A 15,749-nucleotide genomic window follows, 5' to 3' on the forward strand; every position below is an offset into this window, starting at 1 on the left:
CTTTCCTGTAATGACCTTGATACTGTGTATTCCATGTAATATAGTTAACTAACGGCAAGGGTGATGAACCATATGCAGCGGTTGATATTTGATTCCTGTCCCTGCCTGTTAAAACGCAGCTTGTAAGCGCTAATAAGCTGCTTTTAAGTCACTTACAAGCATATTTTAAAGAGTTAATAAGCAGCTTGTTAAGTGTTAAAAAGCAACTTGTAAGTAACTTAAAAGCAGCTTATAAGTGCTTACAAGCTGCGTTTTAACAGTTAACAAGCAGATTTGCAGAGCCCGGATCTAAAGCGGGGACTACTTCCTATACTTTCACTACCTCAAACATTTATCCCTATATTTCTCATGTCTCGTCTCTGAAAGTCACTTTCAAAAGTATTGCTCCAACCAGGATTTGAACCCAGGTCTCCCACATCTGAGTCTCAGTAGTTACAAGTTACAAGCTGCGTTTTAACAGGCAGGGACAGGAATCAAATATCAACCGCTGCATAGGGTTCATCACCCTTGCCGTTAGTTAACTATATTACATGGAATACACAGTATCAAGGTCATTACAGGAAAGAGTCACAGTTATTTCATCTGAATATAGCTCACTTGGTAACTGCTGAGACTCAGATGTGGGAGACCCGGGCTCGAATCCTGGTTGGAGCAGTACTTTTGAAAGTGACTTTCAGAGACGAGCCATGTGAAATATAGGGATAAATGTTTGAGGTAGTGAAAGTATAGGAAGTAGTCCCCGCTTTAGATCCGGGCTCTGCAAATCTGCTTGTTGACCGTTAAAAAGCAGCTTGTAAGCACTTATAAGCTGCTTTTAAGTTACTTACAAGTTGCTTTTTAACGCTTAACAAGCTGCTTGTTAACTGGTAACAATATGCTTGTGAGTATTTAAAAAGCTGCTTATAAGCGCTTACAAGCTGCTTTTTAACACTTAACAAGTGTAGCAGACTTATGTCGGTTGCTAGTACAGATGAAGTCAGGGACTCAGGCCGTAATCAGGATCTGCACATTTATTTCTGCGAATCAACAAAGGGGAGCACATGAGTCACACACACGGACAATGGAGTGGTTTCTCTCTCTCCAGCTCGTAGCTTTTTTTTTTCCATACAAAATAATATGAATTTACTCCTGTAACTTTAAATGCAAAAAAAAAAAATGAAATATATTAACACTTCAGTGTCAAATTAACTCACTGGTATTACATCAATATTTAAAAAAAGAAAAATACAGGGTAAAGATAAACTTAAATGAATCTCTCATTTACAATAACTCTTTCTTCATGAACTCATATGTAAACACACTACCACAAAGCAATTAAAATGCATCGTTCTTATATGCTTATTGTGTGCAATCCATCTCTCTCAAAGTGCATTAAAATACATGAACATACATATGAACAGTGTAACGCACCTGCGAATCAACAAAGGGGAGCACATGAGTCACACACACGGACAACGGAGTGGTTTCTCTCTCTCCTGTAGCGAGTGAAACGATATGCAAATGAGGCGAAATCTCCGCGATTTCAGCACAATTTAGCGTCTTTTTGACCAACCAAAACTTACTGCAAAACTCATATGAATGTCCACAACGAAGCTGTGTTATAGTTTCATGCAGTTTTAAACACGTTTAATCACTTTTACAGACGCTAGCTTAAAACAATGAGAGAGAGCATCACAACCACAACACGTATTACCAGCTGGAATGCGCAACTGCGTCACGCATGTGTGTCTCGCTAATAACCGTCCCCCGCTACAACACCTAATGTGGAACTAATTAACTTATATACAAAAATTACTCACGTCCAAAGTTTGAAAGTACATTGAAAATTTGGCTTTTGCAACAGAGATTATAAACAGGTTTTGAGAAGGTTCACCAAAATAATATAATGTAAAACTATTTCTTTTTAAGTAAAATATCAGCTGCTTGTTAACTCTTTATAATATGCTTGTAAGTAACTTAAAATCAACTTATTAGCGCTTACAAGCTGCTTTTTAAGTTAACAAGCTGCTTGTAAACTCTTAAACAATATGCTTATAAGCTGCTTACAAGCTGCTTGTTAACAGTTAGTGACGGGGAATAACTGTTAACAAGCTGTTAGTTATGCATTGTTAACGGCTTATTATGCACTGTTCCGAGTTAATAAGCACATGGTATTATAAAGCGTTACCATGTTGGCATGACTAGTCTTAGGTGAAATTTCAGTGAAAGCGTCAGTCGCCACTGTTGAAAGTGAAGCAGGAAGCAGATACAAAAATTAACCTGACACAGCGCCGACTAGCGTTGGGGTGGTGTTTTTACAGAGTATAAATTGCCTCGCACCGGCGTCGGCTACGTGCGTAACGTACGGCGTCTATGTCCCGCACTACTCTATAGGAGCCTTTAATATTAGACCAGTGTGGGCTTGCCCCAGAGCAACCGAGAAAACCCTCCAGAGTTAACGCATTGCTGAAGATAATTTTATTTCAGGTGTGATGTTTTTTGATTGAATGTCTTTGAAGCAAGAGTTTAACACCTACTGGGACAATGTCACATTATATATGGCCTCGTCCACACGTACGAAAACGGTCTTTTCCCTCTCCGTTTTTGAGGGCATCGTTTCAAGAAATATCCGCGTCCACACAGGTCCGTTTCAGCACGACCGAAAACGCTACTTCATATTCCAGGCCTATAGGTGGCGCTGTTTCAGTTTCAGAAATTCACCAAAAACGGAGAGGAAGTGGCGGAGCATGCGCACAAATCTTGAGCGCTGTTTACAAATCGCCTTTTTTGCTCAGCGTGGTGGCACAGGAGCATGATATTTTGCCCTAGTAACCCTAATAGGCTCAATATCGTCTTCAGCATGAAAACTAGCATGTAGTCCGCCATTGTTGTTGATGTTGTTACGAGACGTCTCGCAGGATGTGGAAGGCTGCTCGGGAGTGTGGCGATGACGTCATCGTTTTCCCCGTTTTCGCCGTCCACATAGAAATGCAAGAGCTGCGTTTGCGAATTTCTCCACCCTGGGACCCGTTTTCAGAAAAGTGCGTTTTAGGGCTATGCATTTACAGGATACGTGTGGACGAAAGGACAAAACGATGAAAAATTTATGCGTTTCAGCGTTTTTGCGTTTCCGTGTGGACGGCCCCTTAGGTACAGCCACTGTCATCACTCCTTTACTGGTGTTAATGGCCTTTAAACTCTTCACACTTCGGGGCCGTCCACACGGAAACGCAAAAACGCTGAAACGCATAAATTTTTCATCGTTTTGGCCTTTCGTCCACACGTATCCTGTAAACGCATAGCCCTAAAACGCACTTTTCTGAAAACGGGTCCCAGGGTGGAGAAATTCGCAAACGCAACTCTTGCGTTTCTGTGTGGACGGCGAAAACGGCGAAAACGATGATGTCATCGCCACACCCCCGAGCAGCCTTCCACCTCCCGCGAGACGTCTCGTAACAACATCAACAACAATGGCGGACTACATGCTAGTTTTCTTGCTGGAGAAGATATTGAGCCTATTAGGTTTACTAGGGCAAAATATCATGCTCCTGTGCCACCACGCTGAGCAAAAAAGGCGATTTGTAAACAGCGCTCAAGATTTGTGCGCATGCTCCGTCTCTTCCTCTCCGTTTTTGGTGAATTTCTGAAACTGAAACAGCGCCACCTATAGGCCTGGAATATGAAGTAGCGTTTTCGGTCGTGCTGAAACGGATCTGTGTGGACGCGGATATTTCTTGAAACGATGCCCTCGAAAACGGAGAGGGAAAAGACCGTTTTCGTACGTGTGGACGAGGCCTAAGATTTCCCAGTGATAATCAGCCACTCAAGGATGATGCCTCTATACAGTGTATTCTCACCAGTTTAAACAGGGAATATAAACTAATTTACACAGTAGACACCAACATTTAAGAGTGAGTGGTTGTCTATGTGAAAACATAGACGAAACACAGCAAAAACAACAAAAAAAAAAAAAAACACAGGTAGTGGATCTCTAATGTGTTCAGTTTCAGGAAAGGCAGGTACTGTATATAGGAAGGTATGTTGTGATGATAAAGCACAGAGTAAGCACGGTTGCTGTTGCAATAACAGTGACTGTAAAATCTGCCTCATCTGTTTTATTAGCAGTATTGCATTGACTGCAGGCAAGAATTCGTTGACGCTCCTGTATTTTTAACTACAGCAGCACAGATATTCCCAATTGACCCGGTGCATCCACTGAGAGCAGCAAGGGAGAACATAGGCTCTATACTAAATGTGGGGAAAACAAAGTTTAACCCTGGCAATGGCTTCTACTTGCCTGCAGTGTTTTGCTTGGATGCATAACGATTCACATCCAAACACGTGCCTTCTTTAACACTGAATCACAGTAAAAGTATACAGTCGTTCACATCTTCATCTAATTTTATGAAACAAAACATTTAATTGCAGATTATATGATGTAAATATTTCTATAGGATTTTTTTTAGGCCAGTAGCAGAAATTATTTGTCTTTAAAAATCTAGCAGTGATTGAAGGAATAAGCCACATTTTAAACACAAACAAGAACAAAAATCTCTTATTTCTTATGATGCCTGATTATTAAGGAATTCTAATTTAGATGTTTTCTGACTGATATGATATGGGTAATACATAAATAAACGTTTCACTGCCCTCTGGTGGACATGCTGTAATGGTGACACAGTCTCTACATTATATTGTATACGTCTGCTGTATTTTGTGCTTAGCCAATATATATGCTAATACTGGTCTAGATGTGACTAAATAAAATTAGTTGATATAAGGCAGGTGTAATACGCACAAGGAAGGGACAATTTGTGCACCACAATGATGAAGCACAACGGCAGCAGGGTATAAATCTGTATGAAAGACGCCAAGACGATCACATTCAGCTGTACCTTACCCTTTTTTATTTGCAGTGCTACTGCACTTGTACCTCAGAACATATCGATGCTCATTATTTTTAATGCCAGTGGCAGAAACTACCATTTGACACGCCGCATCAATTTGAGAGCAGCAAGGGAGAACAAGGGCAGTATGCTAATGCTCTAAACACGGGGGAGGGAGGGGAAGACGCTGAACTAAGGTACAAGAGGAGAAAAATAAATAAATAAAAAACACACGCATGAAGGCAGGTCATGAAGTGCACTTAGGAAGAAAACTAAAAAGTCACAATATACTGCCAAATACCACTCATTGAACCAGCAGGTTTTTCACATTAAAACACAAATGTGTTTATTTTAGTAAAATACTGAAATGAAAATCTCCAATACTCATTCATACACCAGCATTTCATCCAGTATTTTATAAGTTCTTCAAGAGGCAATAAAAGGTGTTTTTGAGAAGAATATTATTGCATTCACATTTCTTCTAAAAACTGAAGAATGAACATCAGGTCATTTTCAGAAGTGTTGGAACTTAATTGTACCAATTTCCCTTACTGAAACTCAAAATGATCTTTCTGAATTAAGTTCTTCAGTGTCGATCAGTTCAGTGATGAATTTAGAATCTAAATGCCAAACAATGCGTACCATAAAAAAAACATTTTATTGCCGCCTTAAAAGCACCAAATGTTAAAGAACACCAGCAGCTGCCTTTTATAAAGCATGAGTGCAACTCATGCAGTTTTTGTCCGCAAACAAAAAGCCGGTGTAGATCAATTCTTTAAAAACGTTTTTGAAGACAACAAAAATCTGACCGCCTCCATAGTCCATGGCACAGAAAGCCCAGTTTGTCTCTTATGCGTCCTCAAATCCAAGAAAGTCCACATCCATATCCTCACTGGACTGAAAAAGCTCCCAGAGCTTTAAAATGGTGTTTTCAGGAGCATCACTTGGCTTTTTACAGTCAACGTTTGTTTCAACTTTCCGTCTTTTGCGCTTATAAACTCTGACTTTCCTCTGTATTTTCCGGACCGGAGAGAGGCTTTGTGTAGGACGGCTTCCTTCTTCCTTTTCTGAGAGATTTTTTCCAGTCACTTCCTCTGGGGATACGTCTCTGTCCTGAATAGTCTCCGAGAGTAAAGCATCATTGTTCATATCAGACTCCTCTTGTTCATTTGGAATGAAAGTGACACTTTTTGAAGACACTTCATTCTGCATGTTCAAATTATGAAAGTGAGAGGTTGAGATGTCTTTGTGAGGTATTTGGTCCTCTGGGTCCACCAGAGGAACACTGGAGGGAAATGAAGGAAGACAGTCACCTCTAGACGGGGCCTTTTCAAACTCAAACTGCTGAATTTGAGCCTCCGCCTTTTGTGTGCAAGAAGTCAAAGAACTCTGTCTGCACAGCCGTTTATGTGCAAGAGATTTATGCTTAGATCTGTCCGAGTACGTATAACAGTTCCTCCGTTCACAGTCTTTATGAATTAGTGCGGGGAAATCCGGTGATGATTTAATCTTTAGATTGTGTCCTGAATGTGAATCCTCACAACCATCCACGGCCCAAGGCTTTTCTTCTTTAACAGTGTCTGAGGGATTAAGATCTCCTTTGGGCCTTTGGTCAGTTCTCGCACATGGTCCAGGAGCAACCAGAAGAGAGGACACACTGCACTTGGGTCTAATGGGGATGAGAGACAAATCTAGTTAATTATAATTAACAATTGTAAAACAACAAATATGGAAAAGTAGATATTATATTTACAGTATATATTTGTCTTATGTAGCTGAATGATTGAAGAGGAAAAATTACCTTTTAACTTTAGCTTTGATGTGGATAAAGTTGCAGTGGAGGGTTGAAATCAGTCTGTCCACCACCAAGTACTCTTCGCTCTTAGAGAAAGCTGTGTGACGTTCACTCTGCAGATGCTGAACAAAAATTACCCAGATAAATTATTGATAATTACAGCTGTCCAGAGAAGGCCACTGAGGGCAACATTTTCTCTATAGCACAAGCACCAACAAACAGAAATATCATTTAGTAACCTTCTGCTACATAAACGTGCAACCCTACAGAGAAGACACTAACAATGAGCAGCATTTGTAAGATTATGTTAAACACCACAGCGACTCTTCTACTTATTATGTAGAACTCAATATAGATATCACTTATAAGATAAGCTTATTTTTGGACACAATTCGTCGTTCTTATATTTCCAACAACAGTATCAGGGTTCAAATAACAATAATCTATACTATTGTTAATTCAGAGTGAGGACTGAGGCTGCAGCTATTTACTACTACTACTACTACTAATAATAATAATAATAATAATAATAATCTAGTGTTGTTCTGTGACTTAGAAGTCACAGGACGTAAAACATATATGCAGTGTGTGGTGTGATATTTTACAATACCAAAAATGATTGTTCTGCGTATTAACAGGTACAAATGAGCAAACTTACCGTTGTGAGGTTTTCATATTTGACCATACAGCACTCGCAGTAGCCGGCTCGTTTCTTGTCTCGGTTCTTCTTTCGACCATGAGCTCTCTCCTCACTTGCTGACGCTTTTTCACCTCTGTTCCATCAGGATCCCAGAGGGTCAACAAATACATTTTTCAAAAATGAAAACAATATTGCATTTTGAAAAATTTCTTTCATCAATTTCAGTCTTGATGAGGTACCCTGAGGACTTTTGAGTGGCTGCAACAGTACCATCACAAATTGTGTTAGTTATTAATTTAGAAGATTCTTATAATAAAATGTAAGGGGATGTTGTGGCTTTAGCATTACAATAAATTATCTGTAATCATCAGACTGTTATGTTGCGCCTTTATAAAGCGGTCCTTATAAATGTGAGGAATCCTATACTGCCAGTCTTAAGCTACATGGACCAAAGCAATGAAGCACTATACCTGTGTCCCCGCTGTTTGTTTCCAGGAGGATCCTTTTCTTCCAGACTGAAGGGAGTACAGGGAGCCACAGCCTTCAGGTTGAACTCGGGCATGTTTGTCATTGTGAGGTAGATTGGACGGTAGTGTCTGACAAGGAAAAATAAATACTTAGTCCACCATTTAAAGACAGTAGATGGATGTCAGGTTCTTTTTCTCAACTACACCTTACCTGCTTGAATCCTCAACCTTGATAAAAGGTTTACTGATCCTCCCCCCTGAAATAAACAGTAGATGTGAGCATGTAGTTACAAGAAACAAGTATAAGAGACATGCAACATCTGTGCCTGAGATTTAACATTTAAAAATAAATCAACTGAGAAAACTTGATGAGTCCAAGAAAAATAATTTACCTTTGAATCTTTGACCACCTTGCTTTGCTGCAGACACAGCTTTGACCTATTAAGAATGGCAGACAATTTGTTTTAGGATAATCTATTCCCAAATAATGCATTTAAGAGTTAATAAACCTTTAAGCTTACAGTTGTTTTGGCCACAGCAGACACAGGAACCTGGCTGTTGATAATTCTTTTCTTCTTCTTAACATACGCCATTACATCTAGTTGCCACAGAAAACAAAACTCTGAGTCAAAGCAAAATTAAATGCATTTCATGCACAATACAAACTATGTAAAAAGGTAAAAACAGCTATAATGTGTACAACATACCGTCTATGTAGAGAATTTTCACACCCCACTCCAAAGCATTTGACAGGATCTTGTTCAATTGTACCCTCTCCTAAAAACAAACAAGCAAATATTAGCACAGAAATGAAAAGAGGCCGTTAAAATTCCTTAGTAAATATAACATTGACATAACAAACCTGCTTTTTCACCACTCTCTCCACCAGAGACTTTCCTCGGCTTGTGACAAACTGATAAACAACAGAAAAGGAAGGATATCAGCAACTAGAAAAACAATCTACAAGGGAAGTGCAGACGTGAGATAACCTAAAAAAAAAAAACATATGTGGATAACGGTAGATGAAATAATCCATATGAACTCACTGTGTCGGTTTGGCCTTGAGACCTGCTCTTGATGTTGTCCCCATGGCTCCCAGGATAGGGCGGGTTTGAGCGTGGGTGAGGTGAACTCTGTCCCGAGTCCGGGCTAGGGACAGGAGAGTCCCGTCTGAGGCAATGCACATACTTAGCCTCCGGTTTGTTGGACACCAGATACTTAATGTCCTTGCTGAAGAATTTCTCAACAGTCTGAAAGAGGGAAAAAAGACAAGATGCAAGATTAGAGAAAAGATATTCACGGCAAATGCCAGCAGAGTAATAGCACATTAGATATGTGAACAGTGTCTTATAATAATGGGTTTACAACCTTTTTTTACACTGTTTATTCATGTTTGTAGCACAGAACATTGAAAAACAATCAGGTAGCAAAAACCTGACACCAAATATCAGATCATATTTGTAATCTTGTTTTAAATGTATGTATATGTTTGTATATATACATTTTTATATGTTTAAATGTTTATTTTAGACCATCAATGCAAATTTCCGGTACTACTGTCGAGTTTAGCTACTCTTCAGCCCTAAGAAGTTCAACATTCGGGAGATAATCTCCTATCCCATATCAGCAAACACAACTCATGCATCATAAATAGTATCATAATGACGCTGCTCTATAAAAGAGATAACAGATGAGATGATAAGTTTGATGAAGTTTGCAGTTCTGATATGGATTATATTATGAGAAGGAACGTGATGTGTAAAATGTAAAGCTGGCACAAGTCAAATACCAGATTATTAGTTTCAAACTGTCAAAAAAGCAAATATGCTTATGTCTCACCCCTCCAAGATCTTTGATGTCACTCTCCAGCGTCTCCGTTATTCTGTTTGATGGCAGGTCCAGGTAAAACACTTTCCCAGCAAAAGGCTGGACACGTGCAGGAGAGGACAAAAGCGATGTCCGCTTCGCCTGGCTCAGTATCGTCTTATCAGCAGTATTTCCACCTTTTCCTTAAAGATAATCATTATAATCACAGGATGAGAGAGGCATTTGGACAAGTCCAGTGTCACCAGTGAACTTATGTAACTTTGTTAACCAGCTGTGTGTGCTGTAATATCAAGCTGTTAAAGTTTCTGTTACTTATTAAGACGTATTATTCATGTTCTGTATGTTTTGTTGACCCTCATCAAAATGGTTTAAAGACAACGTACGGCAGCCTTTCAGGATCAAATAACTAGCGTATGGGGCAAAAGAAAAATAATAAAACTCCTGAGTAAACGCTGAATTACGTTTTAGTTTTGTTGAGCAAATTTTCAACTCTTGAATCGACACAAATGATCATTAACGTTATATTAGTTACTTCATGTATCTGCTTGATGCTTCGCTGTATAATAGTAACTTGAAAACACGGAAACAGCTCGTTAGCGTTGGTACAAACACGGAAATAAACAAAATCATTACCTTTCCAGTTCGGCCCTGAATGCTTCAGGGTGCGTTTTGGTCTCATTTTATTCTCTTTCATGGAGAAATAAAGTTTTTCTTTCTTGCCCTCCTGTCATGAATAAACATACCCCGTGAATACTTGTGTGTAAACAAAGGAAACAGATGTTTACAAAGAAGACAAAGGTCGCAACAAAACAAACGTTTCATTTGTAATGCGTTAAACAAGGGACGTTAAACTGAGTCGAGTTACCCACTGTCCCCATGTTATCACATTTAACTAGCAAAATGCAAACTTAACGTACGTTTACGGTTTCCTTTCCACAGCGGACAGGCAACGTGCCGGTAAGACACCATTTGTTAATTTTTTTTCATTAATTATCGTCGATAAAATCCGTGAGAACCGTTGCTGCATATTTGCTACAACAAGCAATTAATTAAACGCAGTTTTAATAACTAATGGACGAGCCGCAGAAGTCGTTGTTCCTCTAACCGTCTCGTTCCCGCTTTAAATCCATTGGTGGAGAGAAGGGGACTCATGTTGCCACGTCTGACACTTTCCGGCTACGTAATCACAATCACCTTCAAACCCATTTTGTAGTTTTTTTAATTCAACTTAACTCTTCGCTTAAAAAGACGCATCAATTTTATATTTTAGTTTTTTAACTCACTTGTCTGTATTTAACTTTACAGCAGTCTTAACTATATATTCGAAACAGTGAGGTGTTGCCGTTTTACGGAAAGCTGGCAACACCAAAAAATAAGTAAATGCACCTTTTATGTTTGAATGTGACGTTTCAACGTATACGTAACATTAAATTAAATTCAAATGGATGAAGGAAATTATAAACACAAATAAATGTATATAAATATAAACATATATGTGTTCTATACTTGTATGTTATTTTTTCACTTTCTCTAACGTAACATTTAGACAAGTTCAAGACGAATCTGCTAAGCGGAAGTAAATATTATGTGATTTTGTAATGTTTGTGGTGTAAACTGGGGAGCTAGTTGACCCAGAACATACACACGTGTTTCAGATGCTGTCATTTAATAACCTTTAGGACAGCACCAACTAAAAACCCCGAGAGGAATGTGTATGTCCATAGGAGACGTTGTTGTCGCTGAGGTTTTGAGCTGAGCAGGTAGGAAGTTAGCTCAGGTTATTAGCTAACAAACGTTAGCCCAGAGCGCAGTCTTCATCATGTAACGTTAAGGCACCTTCATCGCATTAACGAGGACAGGGTTTCTGTAGCTGCTAATCTGCTAATTTGACAAAGCATGTTCTTGTATGCATGTTAACAAACGTGCGTATTAAAATACATCTAATGTCATGTCGTGTCTGTTATGTTCTTATGAAGACAGCATGAGTGGTCAAAGTTCTGCTCCGCCAGCCAGCAATGGCATTACTCCTGTTCAACAGATGGTGGCGTCCTGCTCCGGAGCCATCCTCACGTCTCTATTTGGTGAGATACATACATTTAACATTTTTAACAGGAAGCCTTTTCTTGTTGATGATGTTCAAATTACTGTAGTAATAATGGTTCAAAGTCACCTGGAAAGTAAATTAATAGTTTACTAAAGAAAGTAATAATGCGAAATATAAATGGCATGTAGCAATTCTGCATGTGTAAGGGTTGGTGTGTCATGTTAGTTAAATAATGTAGTATAAACAGGGAGTCATTTTAAATTATTGCTTTTTTCAGTCACACCTTTGGATGTTGTGAAGATCAGACTGCAGGCACAGCAAAGTCCCTTCCCCAAAGGTATAATGAATATGAATTTAAAATGTTTTGGTCCATTCTTCTCCAGTTATTACAGGCAGAAGAGGTAAATATGAATGTTAACATTTTCTATCTTTCAGGCAAATGTTTTGTCTACTGCAATGGACTTATGGACCACATATGTGTGTGTGAGAATGGCAACTCCAAGGCCTGGTACAAAGCATCAGGTCACTTCAATGGCACACTGGTAAAATGTCACATGTTATTCACGGTTTATCATAAGATTTTATAAAGATTTATGGTCAGTAGTCAGACAAGTTGCCTGCTATTCTCACTTCATAAAATCATATTGTGGTGGAAATTCACACAGCACATCATCCTTCACTGTCTCTCCGCTCTGCTTCTTTGCAGGATGCCCTCATCAAAATAGTGCGGTGTGAGGGAATCAAGGCGTTATGGAGTGGTCTGCCTCCAACCCTGTGAGTCCTCTGTATTTCTCCTGATCCCTGATTGTGTTGCATTTTGCCTTTCGTCTTCTTAAAGAGATATTTGGCATATGTGGTTGGACATCAGTCAATTAGCCAGTGGCTAATGCACTCATCCTTTGAAGTGGTACCAATTAGTGGAAAGCCACCTCAGAACATCATGTAAAGTCATTACCCAAAAAACGATTGTAGTATTATTTAACTAAATGTTCTTTACTTCACATTACTTCTCAATTTAATAGTTTTGTGGTTGACTTCTGCCTGTCAGTTTGAGAAGAAAATCATCATAAATGTTTACTTTCCATATGTGCTGTCTCCAGTGTGATGGCAGTCCCAGCTACAGTCATCTATTTCACATGTTACGACCAGTTGTGTACAGTGCTGAAGGCCAGGATGGGAGATCATGCTCAGAAGGCTCCACTCCTTGCAGGAGCTATCGCCAGAGGTGAACTATCTATCTGCTGTCCCATTACTGAGGAAAACAGAACAGATTCCAACCTAATTCTCATAGGACACACAGTATATCGATCATGTTGCAAGCTATGACGTCAAGTATTGTCAGTCACATTTAGGTGACTACATAATTTTATATGTCTATCTAACAAAAAACCTAAGAGCAAATGGATTACATCAGAGAATGAGTTTCCTTCACAGCATAGTTACCTCCCAGCAGTATTTTAATAAAGCGGGGGTGGGGTTTAATTTCCAGATTAATTTCCAAGGGCAACCACCCATAATTTTTTTCCTTTGACTTTCGGTAATTTTATTCCATGTTAGATTTCATTCAGAAAACTAGAGATAGTGTTACTCTGAGTCACTGTCTCTCATTCTCTTTTTAATAACTGCTTGTAAGTGCTTATTAAAAGTAGGATAAAAAAAGCACAGTAGGTAAGGAGGAATACCACTGCTTCAGCATCTAGAGTGATTATAGTTTCATGAAAAGATCTGATACCTTTTTAATTAAAATGCTCAAAACCAAGATATAGATTTAGTTTTTTTGCCGTCACTGTCAGTTACCTGTAGCCTTTATTCTCAGCGTTACGATTTGTGTCCCTGTCTCATGGCAGATATGATTAATGTGTGTTTAATATTTTATCCCTTGGATTGTCTTCCTCTTCTGCATATCAGTTGGTTCGGCAACAGTGATCAGCCCTCTGGAGCTGATCCGCACTAAGCTGCAGTCTCAGAAGCAGTCGTACAGAGAGCTGAGCCATTGCATCCGCTTAGCTGTGGAGACAGAAGGCTGGCTGTCCCTGTGGAGGGGTTTGGGGCCCACACTGCTCCGAGATGTGCCCTTCTCAGCCATGTACTGGTACAACTATGAGAGGAGCAAGAGCTGGCTGTGTCAATGGTACAACACCAGACAACCCACGTTTGCCATCACCTTTATATCTGGGGCAGTGTCAGGATCCGTAAGTTCTCTTAATAACCTGGCAAAAAGAATTTTGTGAAAATATAATTTATAACTAAACTGTTTTTTTGTTTTGTTTAATTCGTATTTTATTTATTTCAGATAGCATCGATTGTCACTTTACCTTTTGACGTCGTCAAAACAAGAAGACAGTTGGAGCTTGGAGAGCTTCAAGCAAAGAACTGTAAATATGTCATTATTTAGTTATTATATTAATTAATGCTTATGAAGCATGTAGATGTTTTACATTTGTGGGAACGTTTAAAACTGATTGAGTAGCACCATCTAATTTAACAAATTTGGACATGTTGGATGAAAACAAGACAACGAAATAAGCAAACAGATCTGTGGGATACGGGACTTTTTTATTGTCATGGCAACGTTTGATTTCAGCAGAGTTAAATCAAGGTGGCAATAGACTACCATGCTATTTCACACCTTAAGAGGCCACATGGTTGTCATGTGACAGTCAGGGCCAGGAGTCTGAATAGGTCAGGATGTGGGGGCAGCATTGTTACTGATAAGTGGTGTCATAGACCTCCTCCTATGTTGAATGATGGCTGTTCCAGTAGAGAACAGATGGCCTCCTTCACCCTTCTTTCAAAATAATGCCTCTTGTCCTTTATTTGTATGTAGACTGCTGAGTGTTTACCTGTATTGACCTATGCATTAAGTGGTTGGTATGTTAATGTGTAGGTCTTAGCACTGGAGAATCAAAGATAAAGTACTTAAATTGGTGTGGACACCAAGACGGCGTTCAAGCTAATATTGAATATTAGATACAGTCTTGGTGTGGAATAAAATGATTTTAATCAATACAAATATACATTGGGGGATGGGGGGCACAATGTATCTGGTTTAAAATCAGTTTATACTAATTGTAATATAGGTGGGCTTGATGAAGAGGAGCATGAATATGTGTGAAAAGGTTGTATGAGGAATGTTCTGCATTACTGAAGCCTCATTGGTTTTGTTGTGGTCAGGTTTTGAACAATCATTTGAATTTTGTCTCGTCAGTGTCATGTAAGGCCTCCTCCACCTTCTGTGTGATGCGCAATATTGTGGAACAGGACGGCTTTCGTGGACTGTTTGCAGGTAGGCACTTTCCTCATATTTTATGAATCATGGTCGTACCCAAGTAAATTATACATACTCTCTCCTCTTATCTGTTGCCTACCTGCCAGGTTTCCTCCCCAGGCTGATCAAAGTGGCTCCAGCCTGCGCCATCATGATCAGCTCGTACGAGTTTGGAAAGGCCTTTTTCCGCAAACACAACCAAGAGAGGATACAGGGGCCGCTGCAGACCAGTAACACGTGATAGATTTGTCTCCAAAAACAACAAACACCACCACGAACACCACTACTGCTAGACTATACCCGGAAGGAGAACACTAACGTTGCCAAATTAAAAAAAAAACACAAGCAGAAATGGGAGCGAAAACACAAAGACCCTTTTGACTGCATCTCAAAATATTAAAGATGATCAGAATTTTTATTAAAATTATTTTTATTGTATTTATATTTAATCTGAATCTAATGGTGTATTTAACACCCAGCAGATGGAAGCCATAGCTCTATTATTTTTTAATTGTCTAAGTAAACACGTGGCTGTGCCTGAAATTTGAGATATAAGATTAGTTTATTTTATTCCTCTGTGTCTTGTCAGTGCTAGGATGATCTCCATGTTTTTGCACTTGGTCTTCCAATAACATGTTACATGTAAATGTGTGTGTGAAGAGAGGGACACACAAAAGCTTCTACAGTGCCAGTACAGTGTGAGTCTAAAACAAAATAAAGAGCTGTCACTTTGACAAGAGGACTGACGCATGTAAACTTTATGTGGGATCCCAAATGTTCACCTGTCGTTGGCAAGAAGCTCAAATGTCACTATTCCAATTCTCAGTGTTTTAGCAAGTAGAG

The 15,749-nt window shown here is 39.2% G+C and overlaps 2 protein-coding genes across 3 annotated transcripts; one reads left to right on the top strand and one right to left on the bottom strand.

The window, feature by feature from the left end:
• Window positions 1–4,886: 4,886 nt before the first annotated feature.
• dbf4 (DBF4-CDC7 kinase regulatory subunit) lies at window positions 4,887–10,853 on the bottom strand. 2 transcript variants are annotated; one of them, XM_084557942.1, is made up of 13 exons: window positions 10,512–10,593; window positions 10,228–10,318; window positions 9,607–9,776; window positions 8,814–9,017; window positions 8,630–8,680; window positions 8,475–8,544; window positions 8,289–8,365; window positions 8,160–8,205; window positions 7,979–8,024; window positions 7,771–7,896; window positions 7,319–7,433; window positions 6,667–6,782; window positions 4,887–6,534 (listed from the first exon to the last, which is right to left on the bottom strand). In XM_084557942.1, exons 2-13 carry the CDS (start codon window positions 10,286–10,288, stop codon window positions 5,715–5,717), a joined length of 1,902 nt encoding a protein of 633 aa, XP_084414068.1. In that variant the 5' UTR covers window positions 10,289–10,318; window positions 10,512–10,593; the 3' UTR covers window positions 4,887–5,714. The 2 variants fall into 2 exon arrangements, with proteins under 2 accessions (XP_084414068.1, XP_084414069.1); XM_084557943.1 differs by lacking the exon at window positions 10,228–10,318 and having other exon boundaries at window positions 10,512–10,853.
• Window positions 10,854–11,183: 330 nt separating this feature from the next.
• Window positions 11,184–15,648, top strand: slc25a40 (solute carrier family 25 member 40). The gene is made up of 10 exons (XM_084556762.1): window positions 11,184–11,354; window positions 11,571–11,675; window positions 11,916–11,975; window positions 12,074–12,180; window positions 12,345–12,412; window positions 12,739–12,863; window positions 13,547–13,830; window positions 13,932–14,013; window positions 14,847–14,924; window positions 15,014–15,648. The coding sequence occupies exons 2-10, from the start codon at window positions 11,576–11,578 to the stop codon at window positions 15,145–15,147; spliced, it is 1,038 nt and encodes a 345-aa protein (XP_084412888.1). The 5' UTR covers window positions 11,184–11,354; window positions 11,571–11,575; the 3' UTR covers window positions 15,148–15,648.
• The last annotated feature ends 101 nt before the right edge of the window (window positions 15,649–15,749 follow it).

The sequence above is a fragment of the Chelon labrosus genome (genome assembly GCF_963514085.1).
Source record: "Chelon labrosus genome assembly, chromosome: 12".
NCBI classification, from domain to species: domain Eukaryota; kingdom Metazoa; phylum Chordata; class Actinopteri; order Mugiliformes; family Mugilidae; genus Chelon; species Chelon labrosus.